The 21,740-nt window shown below is 46.5% G+C and overlaps 1 protein-coding gene across 1 annotated transcript; it reads right to left on the bottom strand.

The window, feature by feature from the left end:
- Positions 1–9,019: 9,019 nt before the first annotated feature.
- On the bottom strand, positions 9,020–20,883 carry MYOC (myocilin; the record flags this gene model as incomplete). Its single annotated transcript, XM_082864632.1, has 3 exons — positions 20,268–20,883; positions 11,418–11,543; positions 9,020–9,804 (listed from the first exon to the last, which is right to left on the bottom strand). The coding sequence occupies exons 1-3, from the start codon at positions 20,779–20,781 to the stop codon at positions 9,020–9,022; spliced, it is 1,425 nt and encodes a 474-aa protein (XP_082720758.1). The 5' UTR covers positions 20,782–20,883.
- Between the last annotated feature and the right edge of the window lie 857 nt (positions 20,884–21,740).

Raw genomic sequence — 21,740 nt, 5'->3', positions numbered from 1 at the left:
ATCAGTTATACATATACATATGTTCCCATATCTCTTCCCTCTTGCGTCTCCCTCCCTCCCACCCTCCCTACCCCACCCCTCCAGGTGGTCACAAAGCACCGAGCTGATCTCCCTGTGCTATGCGGCTGCTTCCCACTAGCTATCTATTTTACGTTTGGTAGTGTATATATGTCTATCCCACTCTCTCGCTTTGTCAGAGCTTACCCTTCCCGATCCCCATATCCTCAAGTCCATTCTCTAGCAAGGCAGATTTTACAGATGAGAAAACACTTTGTCACCCACTGTGGGAAACAGACCCTTGTCACGTGATCCTTCAACAGGCAATGATAAGGGCGCTGGGATGAACTTCAGGTCAGTGGCTCTTGACTGGGGAGTGAGGATCACGTTGATAATCAGCTGGAAGTTATGATGTACCCTCTCAGTGTAAAAATGCATGACTTTGCAAAGTTTGGGAACAGCAATGGACTCCCCGAAGCTTGTCCTCATTCCCAGCTAGGCTGTAAGCTCCCTGCAAGGACTGCTTTTCTCCTTCATGACTCTGCACCTGGTGCCCAGGACTGTGCTAGCATGCCCTTAGAAAGGGGAGGCCTCGACAGCTTATCTGGCACAAAGGAGAGGGTTTGCCTGCCTTGGAGTAGTTAGCTGCCTGAGCTGCATGCTGGAGTTCTCAAACCAGTCCACCGCCTGACGCCTTCCCCTGATTGTAGGCTCAGTGGATAAAATACAGGATGCCTAGTTAAATTTGAACTTTAGATGAACAACAAAAAGGGTTTTTTTTGGCCTAAGTAAGTCTGTGTGATATTTGTGATATACTTACAGTAAAAGTTGTTTATCTGAAATTCCAATTTAACTGGGCACCCTGTATTTTCCTTTGCTAAATCTGGCAAGCCTACGATGGCCACTGTGGGATGCTCTGCACTCTCTCTGGTCTGAGATCCCCAGATCCAGTCAGGTGCCCGAGACATCTCATATATAAAGGTATATAAAGAAAACATTAGGACTCCAATTTATAGGAAAACTGAGCTCTATTGAGATTGATGTTTGGTTGGATGCTGCACCTTCCCTGTGTGTCAGGAGGTTGTGTGTAGATTGAGACTTTCCAGATGGGAGGACGGGAGCTGCAAAGCTGGAGGAAGGCCACCTTCACTGGACTGCTTCACTCACTCGCAGCAAATGCCAACATGTTGTAATTTGTCTGTGTGAGTTAAGTGGACTTATAAGTTATTGTGTCTAGTTTTTTGTTTTTTTTTTTTTTTTGTGGTACACGGGCCTCTCACTGTTGCGGCCTCTCCCATTGCGGAGCACAGGCTCCGGACGCGCAGTCTCAGCGGCCATGGCTCACGGGCCCAGCCGCTCCGCGGCATGTGGGATCTTCCCAGACTGGGGCATGAACCCATATCCCCTGCATCGGCAGGCGGACTCTCAACCACTGCGCCACCAGGGAAGCCCTATTGTGTCTAGTCTTAATGAATGCAACCCTCAACGGGGAAAAGTGGCCTAACAAATTTCTGCCAAGAAACCTGGGTTGAAGTCATTCTAATAATGCAGACATGAGTAAACAACAATTGGCAGAGCTGACACTTTTGGTCTGAGTTCTGTGGGTATAGTGTGAGCTTAAAAATAATGATTTTATGAAACCTGACAAGTTGGCTCAAAATAAAAATTATTGATTTGAAATAGGGACCTCCGTCCAGTTTGTTCACAGTGCTTCTTGACTTTAGAGTTTGTTGGGATGTAAGATATTAGTGAATTGATTTAAAAAATTATGTACAATTTCTTAGTTAACATAGGTATGGAGTTTTAAACCTTTACAGATGGGGCTGCGTGGCAAATTTGACACCGCTGGTTAGACTGTGGAGTGGGCATTGTCTCCAGGGTGCTGTGGTCACTATGTTCTAAAATCCACTCAGGAAGGAAGAGATCCCACAGTTCTGGGGCCTCTCCTGGCTTCCTTCCCGGTTAGCCCCTCCCCATTCCCCCACATCCCCGCAGCAACATTAGGCATCAGCTCTCACTGGGAGATGCAGCAGTGAACTTGTGATCAGGAAATCTGAGTTTGGATTCCAGTTCTGTATTTTTTTTTTTGTGACCCATCTCCCTTTTTATTTTATTTTATTTATTTATCTATTTATGGCTGTGTTGGTCTTTGTTTCTGTGCGAGGGCTTTCTCCAGCTGTGGCAAGCGGGGGTCACTCTTCATCGCGGTGTGCGGGCCTCTCATTATCGCGGTCTCTCCTGCTGCCGAGCACAGGCTCCAGACGCGCAGGCTCAGTAGCTGTGGCTCACGGGCCTAGTCGTTCCACAGCATGCGGGATCCTCCCAGACCAGGGCTCGAACCCATGTACCCTGCATTGGCAGGCAGACTCTCAACCACTGCGCCACCAGGGAAGCCCTCCTGTTCTGTATTTTACTGGCCATATGACCCGGGTAAATCGCCTTCTGTCTCAGCTTCCTCAGCTGAAAAACTTAACAGGGGTGAGCTGTCCTTGAGAATCTGAATGTAGTTAGTTTCTAGTTAATTTCCAAGTCCCTAGACCAGAGTAGATGTTCATTCAGCGAACAGTTAATTCTGAATCTCTAATCACTTAACTGGCTAGTCCTATTCCCTTGAAGGCAGGGTTTGCCCAGACCTGAGTAGAATGGAGATGCCTGGTGCATTCTAGCAGATGGGAAGGAGAACCTGGCAGGCTGGAGGTGGGGACAGGGGGACAGGGGGTGACTAGGCAGGAAGGAAAGCTGAAGTGAGCCTAGGCTGAACTAGCCAGAGAATAGCTGGTATGCAAATAAAACATTGAGAGAGAGAGAGCCTGCCCTGGGCTGAAACTACAGAGAGCTGGCTGGTAGGGGTGGACCCCAGCTACACTGGTTCCATGGGACCAGTGGAGATGGTTAAATTGTCTCTGAGAAGAGCAGACACACAAAGTGTAAATAGAGTGTATCTTATCTTTGCCAGGTGATGGCTCTGTAAACATGGGTAGGTGAGTCAAGATGTCCTCCAAAATGCTGTATGCTCTTTAGGTGCTGGGATCTGGGGGTTCTTTTTAAAAATCCCACCTTTAAATGACATTCAGTGTGCCTTTCTTCCCAGAGAAGAGAGATTTACCAAGAAAAGTGATGAAGCCGGGGAGATACCCTCAGATATGGATTTGGGACAAGCTCGTCCTCCTAGTGCAGCTGGCTCCGAAGTACCCCCAGCCCCACCTCCTTCTCCAACTGAAGACTCCAAAGTTTCCTTCTTAAGCACCTAAAACATCAATCATTTTTAACTAGACTTTGACAGAAAACTCCAAAAAACAGTTTCCGTGAAGTCACTGGGGTTGGCTTTGAAGATTCTCTTGGAAAATCTTTGTTCTTTCTTTCCTAGTTTTCTTCTCCTACAACCACTGTTGAGCATTGTTTATCCTTACTTATGCACTTAGAGCAATCTTTGGTTTCTCAAGCCAAGTCTCTGATGTCTCTGTTTGGTCTTTAATTTATGCCACACAGTAGAACACTTATGGTAGTCAGTTGTATTTGAATTAAAAAAAAAATTATCAGGCCTCAGTGTTTGTTACTAAACCTGGATGAGTGAAAATCTCAATTTAAAGATCTGAGGGGTTTGGGTTTTCAAACCTCAGCCTGGGACGTGACAGTTTTGTGGCCTTTTGTGGCATCTCCTGGGCTTGGACTGGGCTGCATTTCACATTGATGGACGAAATTTTCAAAGTTTGTTTCTTGGAGATTTTCAAGTGAATTTCAAACTCTAACAGAAGAAACTTAACTTCAACAGCAGCCAAGCGCAGAGTGGCTTAGTTAGGGAGGAGGGACCTTAGTTAGGTCTCATGCTCAAGACTCCCCAGAGCGCTTCTAAGGACCCACAGGACTCTTCTGAAGAGTCAGAAAGCATTAAAGAGGTGATCATTCAAATCCACTTCTGGGAAATGTCCTAAGCTGCCATTGCGGGGGGGAAATTTCCTCCTCTATTCCTCTTGAGTTCTGGTGGTTGGACTAATAGTAAAATTGACAAGACAGATGAACAGGAGAAAGAGAAATAAATTTTAATTCATGTGCATGGAGGTCTCATGGAATTGGGACCAAAGAAGTGGCCAAAGCAGGCAGTTTTTATACTTTTTAGACAAGGAAACAATACATTTGTGAGGAATAGGTAGGACAAAGAAATTTAGGTTTTGGGGTGCTCAATTAATGAAGGATCTAAACAGTTTGGGCTTGGAGTAGTAAATAAAAGAAGTAACAAGATTTGTTTACACAGGCTTCTCAGCCCGAATTCTCTCTCTGACCATAAGTGTGTCTGTTTATGTGAGAGATTTATTTCCTACTTTAAGGGTCAGACAGAAAGGAGGGTCAGAGTATTCCCCTTGCATTGGCCGTTTCTTAGGTAACGTATTTAAGATAATCCATACGCCATTGCACATTTTGGGGTGGCCTGCCCTGGCCCCCAACAGGGCCATCTTTTATTGCATTCACTTCTTCAGAGTTCTTGTGGGCGTTCTCCCTCCAAGCCCACCCTTATGTGTGCTCAGATCCCCTCCCCACATAGCAGGCTGTGCTGTTGATGTGGAAGTCAGGTTCCTTCTTGTGGTCTGCTGCCGCAGCAGTGAAGCAGGGGGAGCAGGCCTGGAGCACCTGTCATCGCCAGCTGGGGGCTCAACACACACATGACCTCATCCTCAGTCAGATGAGAGAACAAGCCTGCACTGTCCAATAGGATAGCCACTAGCCACAGGTGGCTACTTAAACATAAATTCATCAAAATTAAATATAACATTCAGTTCCTTGCACTAGCCACATTTCAAGTGCTCAATAGCTACATGTGGCTGGTGGCTACCATACTGGATGTTACAGATATAGAGCATACTGTGGTTACAGAAAGTTCCATTACCGCTGGAACAGAGGTTAACTGACTAGTCTAGGGTCACACAGCCAGTTAAGCATAGAATCAAGGAGGGAAAATGGTGGGAAGGGGTACCCCTTGAGGTAGTTTTATTTCTGATTGTTTCTGGGCAAGTTCCAGGATATTTTTTCTGTTTATTCATGTGTTCAAAATATTAAGTACCTACTGTGTGAGTTGGACACTGTTCTAGGGACATATTATTATTTTGGCTTTGTTAAATCTTGGTCATGAGTCTATTTATTTTTTAACATCTTTATTGGAGTATAATTGCTTTACAATGGTGTGTTAGTTTCGGCTTTATAACAAAGTGAATCAGTTATACATATACATATGTCCCCATATCTCTTCCCTCTTGCATCTCCCTCCCTCACACCCTCCCTATCCCACCCCTCTATGTGGTCACAAAGCACCGAGCTGACCTCCCTGTGCTATGTGGCTGCTTCCCACCAGCTATCTATTTTACGTTTGGTAGTGTATATATGTCCATGCCACTCTCTCACTTTGTCACAGCTTACCCTTCCCCCTCCCCATATCCTCAAGTCCATTCTCTAGTAGGTCTGCATCTTTATTCCCATCTTGCCCCTAGGTTCTTCTGATCTTTTTTTTTTTTTTAGATTCCATATATATGTGTTAGCATACGGTATTTGTTTTTCTCTTTCTGACTTACTTCATTCTGTATGACGGACTCTAGGTCCATCCACCTCACTACAAATAACTCAGTTTCGTTCCTTTTTTGGCTGAGTAATATTCCATTGTATATATGTGCCACATCTTCTTTATCCATTCATCTGTTGATGGACACTTAGGCTGCTTCCATGTCCTGGCTATTGTAAATAGAGCTGCAATGAACATTGTGGTACATGACTCCTTTTGAATTACGGTTTTCTCAGGGTATATGCCCAGTAGTGGGATTGCTGGGTCGTATGGTAGTTCTATTTGTAGTTTTTTAAGGAAACTCCATACTGTTCTCCATAGTGGCTGTATCAATTTACATTCCCACCAACAGTGCAAGTGGGTTTAGGGACATATTACGGAACAAAACAATCGCTGCCCCCGTGGAATTTACACTCCAGTGGGGGAAGACTGACAAAAGGTATATATAATTTAAAAACAACAAATTATATGTTAGGAGATGTTAAATATAATGGAAAAGACATTTAAAAATAATAAGACAGGGTAAGAAAGATTAGAAGTGGCAGAGGAAGAAGCAGGTGAGTTGCAATTTTAAATAGGGTGGTCTGGGTAGGCCTCATTAGGAAGGTGATATTTGAGTAAAACCTTGAAGACAGTGATGGAGTTAGGTGTGTGGACATCAGAGCAGAGGGAAGAGCCAGTGCAAAGGCCTTAAGACAAAGGTGTATCCAGAGAAGGAGAAGGGGCCAGTGGGGCTTGGCTGGAGTAGAGTGAATCAGGGGCCATTAGTAGATGAAGTCACTGGTGGGGGCGGAAGGAGGTAGATCACGTGCGGCTGTGTAAGGACTGACTTTGAATGAGCTGGGAAGGCATGGAGGGTGTTCAGAAAAGGAGACGCATGCTCTGGCTGTTTGTGTGGAGGACAGGCTGTACGACGGGAGGAAACAATCATTTCAGAGGCTACTGTAGTAATCCAGGAAAAAGACAATGATAATTTGGACAAGTAATAGTTGGGATGGTGAGAAAGGTGGTCAGATTCTAGATATATATATATTTGAAGATAGAACCAATAAAAGTTTCTGATGGTTTGGATGAGGGGTTGTGAGAGAGAAGAGTAAGGGATGACCCCAAGATTTTTGGTCTGAGCAACTGGAGGGATGGAGTTTCCATCAGCTTCAAGACGAGTGGATTTGGAGTGTCTGAGGGGGTGGGATGGGAAAACTCAGAAATTCCATTCTTGCTCACTTAATATGCCTAACAGACATTTAAATGGAGAAGTCAAGTGGGCAAATGAATGTATGAATCTGGAGTTCAGGAGCAGTCTGGGCGGGAGATATAAATTTGAGGCATTGTCCTCATAGAGATGGCATTTAAAGCCATGATGCTAGACGAGATCACCAGACAAATGAGTAGACAAACCCTAAAGTGAGCCCTGGGGTGCTACAATCTTAAGAGGTTGGGGCTATGTGATGGTTCATGTTATGTGTCAACTTGGCTGGACCAAGGGGTGCCCAGATTAAACATTATTTCTAGATGAGTCTGTGAGGGCGTGTCTGGATGAGGTTAGCATTTGAACTGGTGGACTCAGTAAAGTAGATCACCCTTCGCAGTAAGGGTGGGCGTCATACAATCCACTTAGGGCCTGAAAAGAACAAAGAGGTGGAGGAAGGAGGAATTCACCCATTTTGCTCCCTGCTGGCCTGTTTGAACTGGGACATTGGTCTTCTACCCTGCTCTGAGATTTACACCATTGGCTCCCCTAGTTTTCAGGCCTTGGAACTTGGACCAGCTTTCCTGGGTCTCCAGCTTGCAGGTGGCAGACAGTGGGACTTCTCCACAATTGCATGAGCCAATTCCTCATACTAAATCTCTTTTTATATCTGAATCTGTATTTATACTTATATATCTCCTATTGGTTCTATTTCTCTGGAAAAGTCTGACTAACACAGACTAAAAGGAAGAACCAGCAGAACAAACAAATAAAAACCAAGAAGGAGAAATCCACAATGGAGGAGGAGTTTAATGTCCTGGAAGCTAAGTGAAGAGTTTCCTTCTCCCTTCTGTTCCTCCTTCCATCGCCCTCTTCTTCCATCTTGAAGCCAGAAGCAGTAGCTGGTGGAGGGAAAGAAAAGGAAACGTGGGCAGGGCTGTGCAAGCAGGGTTGGCCTTACCTATGTGTGTGCTGTGACCACTCATCTCATCACCCAAAAGTGTCTCGTCTTCCGCTTTTCATTCAACAACACCTGGCAGCTACATGTCCTTAGAAGGGTGAATGGCTTCATGCACTCTGACTTCTGGGTTTTCTAGGTTTTAAGAGTTTGCTACCAGTGGAGTAGAGTGGTAATACCCAGTTGTTATGGGCTGAACTGTCTCCCCGCCACTTCATATGTTAAAGTCCTAACCCCCAGTACCTTAGAATGTGACTGTCTTTGGAGCTAGACCTTTAAAGAGGTATTTAAATTTAGGTAAAGAGGTAATTAAATTCCTTAGGTCTGCTCACCTGAGGTTATGGCTTATGAAATTCATACCTGTGACAGCAAATAAGAACCAAAATAGAGCTAGGGTGAAAGAGGGTAAGTTGGAGAAAAGATGAAAAGATTGTTCGAGAAGGACCAAAATCACCAGGAGATGGGCGTAGGAAGGTATGGATTCCACTGTTTGCCTGCTGTCATCGTGGGTGACACCTCAAAACCAGGCATAATCCTCTCAGTTACACACACACACACACACACACACACACACACACACACACACACACACACACACACACACACACACACAAATTTTAGCAGCCTGTAATCATACCTCCCAACCCAAAGGAATTATCTGATGGTTGGAATCTGTACTCTTCTCTTCAGCAAAGTATCCCACAAAGTTCAAGGAGAATATTGTGTAAGATGATTTTATTTCACGGGGCAAAGTTGCTGTAATATCCAACTGGATCCCACCTGTAGCATTAGAAGCCACCTGTAGTAAACACATTTTATATATGTTCAGCGCTGCCGCAATAGCTGTTCCTCTGCCTTTAGGAGTGCTGCTTGTTATTATAGCTCATGGTAATCAGGCAACATGCAAGAGCAGGTGATGCATGGAACGGGTTCCACGTAGGGAAACATGTTTTTCCCAAACTATTCTCCAAACATATGTTATTTAGCCATTGAGGGCCATTTATTAAAAACTTTGTGGTTTTCATGAAGAAACTACTATGCATTATAGCTTTTGCCTCAAATCACCAGAAAACTTAAACTATTTTGGTTAAATATCCCTTTAAAAGCTGACAGAAGAAAAGAATATCTATTATAATGTGGAATCATCTAAATCCCCAGACTGTTATTCCCGCCCAGTTGGACATGGTGACCATGCACATTCTTCTGGGTTAATGCAAGCTTGGAAAGCCAGAAAAGCTGCATGGGCATGGGCTGGCTGGCTGGCTTTCCCCTCAGGAACCCTCAACATCATTTCCTTCTGCCTTTTCTGCTAGCGCTTGGCGGCTTTTCACGCCTGGGAGAGCCTGATGTCATAGGTGACCATGTTGAAGTTGTCCCAGGCAAAGAGCTTCTTCTCCAGGGGGTTGTAGTCGATCATGCTGCTGTACTTGTAGCGGTTCTTGAACGGGACCATCAGGGCCTTGCTGCTACCGGTGCTGGTGTCGTATGCGAAGTTGACGGTAGCATCAGGCAATGAATAGCTGCTGACGGTATACAAGGTGCTGCAGATGATGAAGGCGTTGGCGACCGACTGCTTACGGATGTTAGTCTCCCAGGTTTGTTCCAGCTCCAGATTCTCTGGGTTCAGCTTGGAGAGGACAATGGCGCCTTTGGCCGCCTCAGTGCTGTAGATGACCCAGAGGCCTGTCTCATCTACTGCCAGGTCGATGTCTGTGTAGCCACCCCAGGAGTAGGGGAACTGCCCGTGGTAGCCGGCTCCAGGGATTTCCCTCTCAGCCTTCAGCGTCTCGGTGTGCAGCTCGTATCTGATCACCGTTCTGGACTCCGCCCCCTGGAAGTAGAGGCTGCCATGGTACACCACGGCGCCTGTGCTTTCCAGCGGCCTGGGCAGCACGTGCACCTTGGAAGGGTAGCCCTGCAGGAATTGGCTGATGAGGTCATACTCAAAAACCTGGCGGATGTCTGTGCCCACTGTGTCGATTCTCCACGTGGTCTCCTGGGTATAGGGGTAGGCGGCCTGGGGGTCTCTCATCCACACGCCGTACTTGCCCGTGAGTGTTTCAGCTGTTCTCAGAGTGACAGGTTCTCCTACCCAAATGAGTTCTCCACATCCTGGTGAATTAAAACAAATACCATGTAGCCACCATCTTTCCACAATGTGGAATCATGGCAGAGCCGGTAGAAGTGAGAACCCCAGAGACAGACCGTCTGGGTTTAAACCGGGCTTTGCCACGCATCACCTTATTTTGTCACTTACTGTGACTTTCAATAAGTTACTTTGCTCTCTAAGATTCAGTTTGTGACTTATAAGGGGAGATAAGAGTAGTGTTTTGGGTAGTAGAGCTGTGGTAAGTTTTAAATGTAATTATACATGTTAAGTGCTCGGTATAGAGTAAATGCCCAGTAAATTTTCTGTGATCACTATGTGATATCAAAGTACAGTTGACCCTTGAGCAACATGGGTTTGAACAGTATGGGTCCTCTTATACGTGGATTCTTTTCAATAAATACTTCTACTCAGTATTGGTTGTAAAGACGAAGGCTGCACAGAGGGCTTCACACTGTATTTGTAATATTTGACTTAAGCTGGGCAACGTCTCATGATGTTCACTGCATTACTGTTTATGGCTTTCATGTCTGATTTATTTCATTATTATAAAAAATGAGACAATAATCAAGTCATTATAATAATCTCTGTAAAACAAGTTTTTCAAGCCCTTCCCCAATGGACCACATACTTCAGCCATCATTTTACTATTTTTTTTTTTTTGCGGTACGTGGGCCTCTCACTGTTGTGGCCTCTCCCATTGCGGAGCACAGGCTCCGGACACACAGGCTCAGAGGCCATGGCTCACGGGGCCAGCTGCTCCATGGCATATGGGATCTTCCTGGACTGGGGCACGAACCCATGTCCCCTGCATTGGCAGGCGGACTCTCAACCACTGCGCCACCAGGGGAGCCCCAGCCATCATTTTAATATAATAAAATCTCAGTATGATTTTTTAAATGAAGAGTTGGTTGAAAAACTTAAATTTGATCGAATCACAATAAACCTCTGTGTTTTAATGGGCATCTCAATTTCCTTACGGAAAGTGGAAACTCTTTGTTGCCCATATCTCAGAGAATCATATTCTGAATATCTCAAAACTCTCCATCCTCATGCATGCCCTCTGTACTAGCAATAACTGTCAACAACATGGATAGTCACTGTCTCTGAAAGACACAGCCCTTGTCTTAAAGTCAGGCTTTCAGGGAACACCTTTCAGAGGGTCAATTGTACTTTTCCTAAATACCCAAAGTTCAGAAAAGGTACCTTTAGTAACAGACACTATGCTGGGATGGTCCATGGTGTCTCTCTGTCCCCAAGATAAAGATATGAAGGATCTACTGAAAAATGTTGTTTTTCAGGTGCAGTCAATTCTATATGACAACCAAGTGGGTGGAACAAACACATCTCTCATCTTCCCTCAGTGCAGCCCAGTCCCCATCCCAAGTGTAGGTTATAAGATACAGAGCTTTGCTAGGGAAAGGCCAACATCCTGCCAGTGTGCCCTGGAAAGGGAGCAGAAAGGGGCTTCTGTTCCTCTTCCCCTTTCCTGCCTCTGCTCCCAGGGAGGTTATTTGTCCACCCCACTCCCCCATAGTGGGCTGAGCAACTCTGAATGCAGAGCTAGACACAGATAAAGACCACATTGGTACAGAAGAGGAGAAATTGAACTCCATACCAGTGCCTCCCTCTTCACTCCTGGGTTGACCAGATGGACTCTCCTTCAAGATTCGGGAAGCAGGAACCTCAGTTAGCTCTGACTTCAATTCCTGAAAGTCCACGTTCTCCAAATTCCATTTAGAAACTATATTAAAAGAAAGAGGCAAAACTGTACTGTGAGGAAAAAGGCCTAAGGATAGACTATGTTGAGAATGGGATTTAAATAGGCTTCCAAAGACATGAGGATGTTTGAGATTTGTTTTAAGATAATAAATGGGGTTCAGGGAGGGGGAGGGACAATGAAACAAGATTGGGCTATGCTGAAAACTGTTGGAGCTGGGTGATAGATATGTTAGGGTTTGTATTATTCTCTCTACTTTTGTGAATGTTTGAAAAATTCCATAATAAAAAGCTCACAAATAATAAATTGCATAGCAATGTGCCTAGCACAGAGTAGAGTATTCAAAATAAAGTAAGCTTGTACAAAATTAAAATAATTCCCACTAGAAGGTCTGATTTATGAGTAGGTGAGGTGTGATGCAGGGATATTGAGAAAATCCTTAGCATTTTCTGGGACGCCAGAAATTCAACAATTAACAATTCTCTGCCTGACTTAGGTGTTTTTTTCTCCTGTCATAATGCAAATGTTCCCGTAAGAAGTAACATATTAAGCTTTACCATGCTCGGCTGAAATATTCTGTCAGATCCCTTTCCAAGACCATTTTAGACAAGGAAGAGAGTGTGCAGGTTTCCTACAGGAATTTGGGAGACGGTTTGAGCCATGGAGAAGGGAAGAGGTGTGGATGACACTGGTTAGACGTTAAGTCATCACAGTGTATCACACATTGCTACTTTAACTTAGGATTATGGCATACAGCAGCCCTTGAATACAAGGAAAAAGCACAGCCACGGGAGTAGCTGTTTTAAAATGCAGGTTGGATTATGGCTCAGGTATGATGAGGCCAACAGATCAGGAGACAATTGCCATTAAAAAGATAGCTCGTTATACTCACTGATCCCTAGAGGAGGGGGGACCCCACCCCATAGAGGGCCACACGGTGAAGCACCAGGGTTCATCAGGAGGGAGGGGGAACATGGGTGAGAGCTTTATTTTGATTTCCAGGGGAAGGAATGAGTGAGGCAGGGTAAGCAGGTTTAGGATTGGCTACTCTGAATAATTTCTGCAGGCTCTAAAGCGTAGGAGCTGTCCCCAGTTGTCTGGTACCTGGCCCGCATTGATCAGGGCAGGAGAATAGTCGCCCTGAGTGTGAGACCCGATGGAGGAGGGGTTGGGGGTGTAGGCTCCGAATTGGTTCATTTGCATATGAAAGGTGTGCTTACAGGTGAGTCATTTACTATCTTTAAGAATTGGCTAACCCTCTGAGGGGCAGTCCCTCCTGTGCAAGTCAGTGAGAAGAAAATGCAGAAAAATGGGGGACTTCCCTGGCGGTTCAGTGGTTAAGACTCCACGCTTCCAGTGCAGGGGGCTCGGGTTCAGTTCCTAGTCAGGGAACTAAGATGCCACATGCTGGTGCGGAAATGCCCTCTCGGGACTTCCCTGGCGGTCCAGTGGTTAAGACTCCACGCTTCCAGTGCAGGGGGCTCGGGTTCAGTTCCTAGTCAGGGAACTAAGATGCCACATGCTGGTGCGGAAATGCCCTCTCGGGACTTCCCTGGCGGTCCAGTGGTTAAGACTCCACGCTTCCAGTGCAGGGGGCTCGGGTTCAGTTCCTAGTCAGGGAACTAAGATGCCACATGCTGGTGCGGAAATGCCCTCTCAGGAATTCCCTGGTGGTCCAGTGGTTAAGACTCTGCACTTTGAATGCGAGGGGCGCAGGTTTGATCCCTGGTCGGGGAACTAAGAGCCCCACAAGCCACGTGGTGCAGCCAAAAGAAAAAAAAAAAAAGAAAGAAAGGAAAATGCCCTCTTTAGCCACAGGGAATAAAATAAAAGTGAGGGGGAAACAAACCCAAACAGGCATTTTCCCAGGTAACTTCATTGAAGACATTTAAAGTACTGGCACTGAAATACTGAAAAACAGCTTCTTTGTGAAAAGAGATGATTAACAGGTATTTATGGCTCTTTCTACATTTCAAAGCAGTTTTATATAAATTATTTATGTGATCTGGTGCCTTCAAAAGTTTTAGAGAAATAGAATAAGGCTTTAGAACTGCAGTCTGCCCCTAATTTAACTATTGCCACTACGTACTAAGTGCCTCCTCTGAGCCAGGTCCTGTGCTAGGCTTTTGCTATCATTACCCCTATTCCACATAACAGTCCTAAGAGGGAACGTTATGATCTTCGTTTTGCAGAAGAGGAAACTGAGGCTCAGAGAGGTTAAGTTACTTGCCCAAGGTCACACAGCTGGTAAGTGGTGGGACTAGCACTTGAACCCACGTGTGCCATCGTCATGGCAGTTGTGAACCTTTCCACCCTGTGGTGGGGATGTGGGTCAGTTATAAATGTACTGCCTGTCAGTGCTGAATGCACCCTTCCATAGATGCTCTCTCAAAAAAAGAGACATTTCTCCTTTAAAGTGAGTATGATGTTAGGCTTTCTCAGTAGAGGGCGCTAGAGGGACACAGTGGGGGGGGTGGCGCCCAGTCTCCTGCAGTGTCCCGCAGGGGTTGGGCTGGCAGCAGGAGTGTGAGGACATCTGGTGGAGCTCTGCCTCAGGCACTTGCCAAGGATGTGGTTCTTCTGTGACCTTGCAGCCTCAGCCTGGCCATAACGTTTCCACGACCCTCTCAACACCGCACCCAGAGTCCTTGCATGGGGACCCCCGTGCTCTGCAGACCTCTGCAAGCCCCTACGCTGGCTCTGCAGGGCTCCTGCAGCCTTTCCCAGACTCAGGAGATGTCCATTCCACCTCAAGCCTGGGCTAACCAGCCAGCGTCTCTGCTCTCTGATGGGCTCAACCCCACCTTCCTCAGTGATGTCGGAACCCATTCCAAGTTTGTCCTTCCTCTGTACCCTCCCTCAGCCCTAGGGTGCCATGTGGGGTTTATTTTATCTCATAGTTGCTCTTTCATCAGTTAATTCTTTATATTGAACATCCCTGACTTAACCTGCCATGTGGTATATGCCTCCTGCTTGAACTGAGACTGCTTCCAGAGGCTCTACACTGCTCAGCACTTCAGGGGGTGACCCACTCCTGGAGCTGACTCAGATTCCAGTGGGTGGCTCATGCACACACAGCTCCCAGGCGATTTTCCCAGAGAGACATCTTCCCGGTCAGCTCTTCCTCCCCTACACGTGCCTGGCTGGTGCCCAGTTCCTTTCCTGGTCCCACCAAGGTCCTCAGGGCTCTAACCAGGGGGTCTTTCTCCCTGGCCCCCTAACCCCCAAACCCTTTGCAAGAACCACACCTCATGTGCTTTCTTTGGAGTAAACAAGAATCACAATAAAACATAAGGTCGTGCTTCCCTGGTGGCGCAGTGGTTGAGAGTCCGCCTGCCGATGCAGGGGACACGGGTTTGTGCCCCAGTTCGGGAAGATCCCACATGCCGCGGAGCGGCTAGACCCGTGAGCCATGGCCGCTGAACCTGCGCGTCCGGAGCCTGTGCTCCGCAACGGGAGAGGCCACAACAGTGAGAGGCCCGTGTACCGCAAAAAACAAACAAACAAACAAACATAGGGTCAGGGAATGGCTTCCAGAATGACTGTAAGGCCAGTTCTCAGTTGGCAGGTGGGATGGTTGGATTGCAAATCTGCTGGGTGCTGCCTGGCTGTGTCAGCCAGGAACACCTGGCAACGGTCAGATTCCAAGAGTAGAGTCGCCTGGCGTAAGAAGCAAAGCCTGTGGGAGAGGATGCAGAACCCAAAGGAAGGGAAGCCGTTGCGTGAAGGGGCCTGGCTGAGCCAGAAGTCATAGTTTCCTAATTCAGTCCTGCCACGTACCAGCTGTGTGACTTTGGGCAATTACTCAATTTCTCTGAGCCTCAGAATTCTTAGTTCAAACTATAAATGAAATGATCCTCAGTAAAAATGTAACAAAACTAAAATTTCTCTGGAATGTTCCAAAATCACTCAAATTTCATTCTGAATGTGGGAGAAAAACAAAAAGAGGTTATGAAAAGATTAAGGACTGTATTGTATCAGACAGCTAAAAATTTTTAGGGCTTTTGTTTGTTTCTATGAAAATTCAGTCCTTCTGCGGTTGAGAAGTTCATGTCTATTATAAAATTTTGGAAATATTTTCTTCATGCTCTGTCCTATTTATATACTTATATGTAGATATATAACAAGTGACATTGTAATGATTTTTGCAGTTATTTTCTATCACTGCCTGAAAAGTTAGGTCAGTATTATACACATGAAGAGGATGAAGAAAAAGAAGGGTGCCAACATAATCACAGGTTGTCGTGAATACTCTAGAAGGTGAATATTAGCTAGCAGACTACTGTCCTGGGTACTGCTCCAACATATACTGTCTCTGGAATCAATGCGTGTTACAGAAATGATATGTACACATCGACATTTTGATCTATAAATGACATTCTTTTTTTTTGGCCGCACTGGGTCTTCGTTGCTGTGCGCAGGCTTTCTCTAGTTGTGGTGAGCGGGGGCTACTCTTCATTGCTGTGCGCAGGCTTCTCATTGCGGTGGCTTCTCTTGTTGCAGAGCACACGGGCTCTAGGCACGCAGGCTTCAGTAGTTGCAGCATGTGGGCTCAGTAGTGGCGGCACGTGGGCCCCAGAGTGCACAGGCTTCAGTAGTTGCAGCACATGGGCCCAGTAGTTGCGGCGTACAGGCTCTAGAGTGCGCGGGCTTCAGTAGTTGTGGAGCACGGGCTTAGCTGCTCCACGGCATGTGGGATCTTCCCAGACCAGGGATCGAACCCCTGTCTCCTGCATTGGCAGATGGATTCTTAACCACTGCGCCACCAGGGAAGTCCCTATAAATGACATTTTTAAACAGTGGAGCTCAAGCAAAAGAAGCCCTTCGTAGCTATAATCCATTTACTGGGTGGTCACTCAGTGCCAGGCACTGTGCTGGATGCTTTCCTGCGTTACTTCTAATTGGGGGGATTATTCTCCCCATCCTGTAAGTGAGGAAGTGAATCTGCAGCACTTGTGTTGAGCAACTCTGGTGCCCCTCCCTGCATATCTTGCCCACTTTTTCTAGCCATTGCTGTGTCAACCTCTGCAAGAACAAGCCTGGTGCTCACATCTGTGGATCAGGGAAGTGCAATACACCCCATGGGATGATCCTTGGCCAACAGAGTATCGAATCTGGGAAGGAATGCTCCCTTTCTCTGTTGCATTCTACACAGATTCTCAGAAGTCTTGATGGGGTACAGCCTTTGCTGCCCACCATGGGGACCAGTTGAAGAAGGGCCCTCCCCCACTGCCCCATGCTGGTTCTCTTTCCTTCCCTGTCACACTCTCCCCTGTCCCCGTCCTCCCTGGGATCGTGGCCCATACAAACACTGCACACAAGCCCTCATCCCAGGTTCTGTTCTCTGAGAGTCCAAAGCAGACGAGAAATAAAGGGGAAGGTGGGATTTCTCTTGTGACGCTGTAAGCAACTCTAGTTTCTCTTTTGGTAATCTGTATTTTCTATTTATTTAAAAGATTTAAAAGATTATTTAAAAGATTTCTAGACATTTCACTACAGAATTATTACTACAACATCTTATATGCATATATTATTTCAACTCACACACACACACACGTATAAACAAGTGACTTCCGTGATTCTAAGGACATTTTTTTTCTATGTAATAACTACACAATAAAGAAGATGGTGGTGACAGTTCGAATTACAGGTGGAGTCAGGAAAAGTCCACCTCCTCAGGCCTTTCCTCTGCCCACTCGGCCTCACTAAGCCCTCAGTCCCACACCCTCCATCCCTCAGTTATTGCCTCGCCTGCCTAAAGCACACCTACACCTGAATCCCAGCCGCACCAAACACCCCTTTACTCTCAAATCTAGGACCTTGAAGCACACCTTTTGTTCCAAGTGCTCTTTCCCTGATGTTTAAATGTAGCTTTTCTGTCATTCATCTTTAGGTTCTATAAACTAGAGGTCACGTCAGGGTCCTGAAGAGCCACTGAACATCGGGGGAGGGGCTTGAATTCTAGTCCTGGCTCTGCCACTAGAGGGCTGGTGACCAGGAACCTCTGAGCAGCCTCTCTGGGCCTAAGTTCCACATCTGCACAAATGAGCCAGAGGCATCAGATGCTCTCGAGGCCCCCTTTCCAGCTATACATTCTTGTACTAATGTAATTTCCTGCTCACGAAAAACCCACTGCTAGAAAAGAGCTTCCAAGTCTGTAGTTCACTATAATGGGCTGTTGTCTTTATTTCAAAAGTAGAGCAGCTGGAAAGGACAAAAAGAAATATAAAATCAGGGCTTCCCTGGTGGTGCAGTGGTTAAGAGTCCGCCTGTCAATGCAGGGGACACGGGTTTGAGCCCTGATCTGGGAAGATCCCACGTTCCATGGAGCAACTAAGCCCGTGCGCCACAACTACTGAGCCTGTGCTCTAGAGCCCACGAGCCACAACTACTGATCCCACGTGCCACAGCTACTGAAGTCCGCGTGCCTAGAGCCTGTGCTCTGCAACGAGAAGCCACCGCAATGAGAAGCCCACACACTGCAATGAAGATACAATGCAGCCAAAAATAAATAAATAAAACAAATAAATTTTAAAATATATGTATATAAAATCAGAGAACACATTGAATAAATTCCCAAAAACTTGTTAAATGACCACAAGACAATAAAAAAAATGTTTCCTCTATTTTCTCTCTCTCTCACACACTCTCTCTCTCTCTCTCTCTCTCTCTCTCTCTCTCTCTCTCTCATGGGTTCTGTTCATTCAGTTAACAGTCTGAAATATGTAATGCCTCATAACACTTCTATTAATAATGATTCTTTCATTTGTGCTCAAAGACTCAAGTTCAGCAAGTCTCAGCACCATCACTGCTCAGCTGTTCAACCTGGGATCCCTTGGCATCTTGTGACCTTACTTCCCTTCATTGTAAAATTTAGAATTGGATCTTTTCCAACTCTATCAATACAGGATTTTTAAAAATCCTTTATACCTTAGAGTCATTTCATTTGAACCCTACAAAAATCATTATTCACAACAGGAATTTTCATTGCCACGTTATGGATGAGAAACCAAGGTGCAGAGACTAAATGACATGCCCGAGGTCACACCCAGGCATGGAGCCTTGGGTTTTCTGGTGTCACATCTGTGCAGATTTTGCCTTTCATGCAGAGCCTCTTTAGAAGATAATTTCCCTTCATTTTATTTTGAAGATTTTTCAAAGCTTTTGAAAAGTTAACAGACGGTACAATAAATCCCCCATGTGTTGTTCACTTAGATTCACCAACTGCTAATATTTTGTCACATTTGTATCATTTTTCTTTCTCTCTTTATATATTTACAGTCTTTGCAAACCATTTGAAAGTAAACTGTAGACATTCTGATGCCTCATCCCTAAGTGCTTGAGTATGTATCTCCTTAGAACACGGATATTCTTCATAACCACAATACCATACCTCACCCAAGAAACTGAACACTAATCCAATAACACAACCTGATAAGCAGTCTATATTCAAATGTCCTCAAGGATCCCAAACCTGTCCCTTGTAGCTTTGTCCCCCTGGATGCAGGGGCCACTCCAGCATCATGTACTGCCTTTGGTTACTACATCTCTACAGTCTCCTTTAACCGAAAATAAGGCCCCCACCCCCATCTCCCTTTTTTTTTCTTTCTTGATGTTGACATCTTTGAAGAGCCCAGACTAATAGTCCCCTAACTGGATTTGCTTGCTTGTTCCCTCATGATTGGAAAACTTATTAAACAGTGAATATTTGGGAGCAGAGTTTCACAAAAAGTGACACAAATACTTTCTTCCCAACTACTGGGAAGAGTGTCCCTCCTCCCTCAGTGTACACTTATGGACTCACCTGGTAGGGACCAGGATGAACAGAATGACATCTCAGGTAGCAAAAGCCACTTCAAAGTGACTTAAAAGCAGAGGTTCTCAGATTGGACCAAGAGCAGGAAAATTTCCAAAACAACATATTGAGGGAACCCACACTGGGTTGCTGCCTCTTTATTTTGCCCAGGAAGGACACTTAAAAAAAAAACCCTACCACCTATCATCATTTCATAAATCTATTGTCATTTCATAAACAGAGGTCATTTTAACAACAAAAGGTAAGCGTCAACAATCTCTGAACAAAGATTCACAAAAGGACAGTTTTCTAAAAAGGATAGTTGGCAACTTTCTACTGATCCTATATATTTGCGTCTCACCTGGTCTTTATATTTCTCATTTTGCTATGGATTGTGAAAACTGTCATGGGTAGGAACAAGAACTCAGAACCGGGGCTTCCCTGGTGGCGCAGTGGTTAAGAATCCTTCTGCCAATGCAGGGGACACAGGTTCGAGCCCTGGTCTGGGAAGATCCCACATGCTGTGGAGCAACACAACTACTGAGCCTGCATTCTAGAGCCCGTGTGCCACAACTACTGAAGCCCGCGCGCCTAGAGCCCGTGCTCTGCAACAAGAGAAGCCACCGCGATGAGAAGCCTGCGCACTGCAACAAAGAGTAGCCCCCACTCGCCGCAACCAGAGAAAAACCCTCACGCAGCAACGAAAATCCAACGCAGCCAAAAAATAAATTTAAAAAATAATAATAAAAAAGAACTCAGAACCACGAACCTCAACAGAACTCTTGGGAGCTGACTCACTAGCAACATGTGAAAGTGATTGCTTTGCCCTCCCTAATTTGTCTGACTCACGCTAGATGCGTGGTCTCCAGGAGAAAGGAGAGGGCAGGAAGGACAGGCCTGGCCACCTGTAACAGGTTTCCGTGAACCGTGCCACCTTCACCCCATGGTGTTACCTTCCTTGGAGCCTGGTGGCACGTCCTCAGAGGTGCTGCGGGCCTGGGGACACAGGCCCCTCCTCAGGCTCGCTACCTCCTCGCTACTGCTTTCCAACCTCCTGGCCAGATCCCCGTTCTCTGCCTCCAGTCGTCTCTTCTCCTCCTCCAGAGCTGACTTGTCACGGACAAGGTTGCTGTAGGCTAACTCCAGCTCCCTCTGCAGCCCCTCCTGGGTGTCCCAGGGCGTGGCAGCCTGGCCCAAGGTCAGGTGGTGGAAGAGGGCCTCCAGGTAGCTGAGCCGGGCTTTGGTGGACTCCAGGGCCGCGCGCTGTTCGCTGCTGTCTCTCTGCAGGTTCTGGATGGCCGACATGGCCTGGCCCTGCTCGAGGCAGCTGGACTCATTGGGGCTGGCCACGCTGAAGGTGTACTGGCATCGGCCGCTGCCGTCGTTGGCCTTCCGGAACTGTGCTGTCCTGGCACCCACACCCCATACCAGACAGGCCAGCAGCAGCAGCAGCTGGACAGCTGGCATCTCGGGCCTGCAGTGGCAGCAACGTGCACAGAAGCCCTCAGAGCAGCCGCTGGACGAGGCTCCCTCTGGAACTCTCCCCTGCGCCGCGAGGTGTCTGGCTGGGTGGCCCGGCTGATTCCTGCCCTGGCTGCACAGAGGTTTATATATACTTGGGGGAGGCAGCCCTGCGTGGGGGGAGGATGATGCGGCCACGTGAGGCTGGGTGAGGCCGTGCACAAGGGGGGGTGCTGTTTTCACACTGCCAGCAAGAGTCTTAGAAAATGACCTTCCAGAAGTCTGTTTTGAATTTCTTTTAAAAAAGAATGTCCCACTTTATGCACCCCACATCCCCATAGCAGTCCTTATATCCCCACCCTGTTTTCCCGCATACACTCACACATACCCACCTCAACGAGCATGACTACTTGTGTGTCCATTTCAACAAGGATTTATTTCTAGTTCCTATTTCCATTACTCTGCAAACTTTATTGAGAACCTGCTCTGTGTCAGGCACCGTTCTAGAAAACGGGGATACAGCCATACCTAAGACACAGTCCCTTTGTCCCTGTAGCAGTGACAGAGATGAATAACAGCCAGGCAGGATACAAAGGCAGCATGCCGCCGGGCTTAAGGGAGCAGCAGTGCTTTAAAAGCAGTTAGAAGCAGAATTCTTCCCCCGCCCCTCCCTTTAAAACAAATGTGGCTGTATCTTTGGGAGGACGTTCTGATTCTAGTCTTGCTTCTCAGGCGCCAAGGTCAGTGCTAGCCTCTAGACTAGTTCTCACCACATGTGTACGTGTGCATGCAAATGCCATTGATCTCACTGATGATATCTGTGGAAGCCTCCTCAGGAAGATTTTTCTTTTTTTTTTTTTTTTTGTGGTACGCGTGCCTCTCACTGTTGTGGCCTCTGGTACGCGTGCCTCTCACTGTTGTGGCCTCTCCCGTTGCGGAGCACAGGCTCCGGACGCGCAGGCTCA

This window comes from Leucopleurus acutus, assembly GCF_964270905.1.
Source record: "Leucopleurus acutus genome assembly, chromosome: 2".
Classification (NCBI taxonomy): domain Eukaryota; kingdom Metazoa; phylum Chordata; class Mammalia; order Artiodactyla; family Delphinidae; genus Leucopleurus; species Leucopleurus acutus.
Note: the sequence above shows the minus strand (reverse complement) of the source record. Positions and strands in the feature narration are given on the sequence as shown.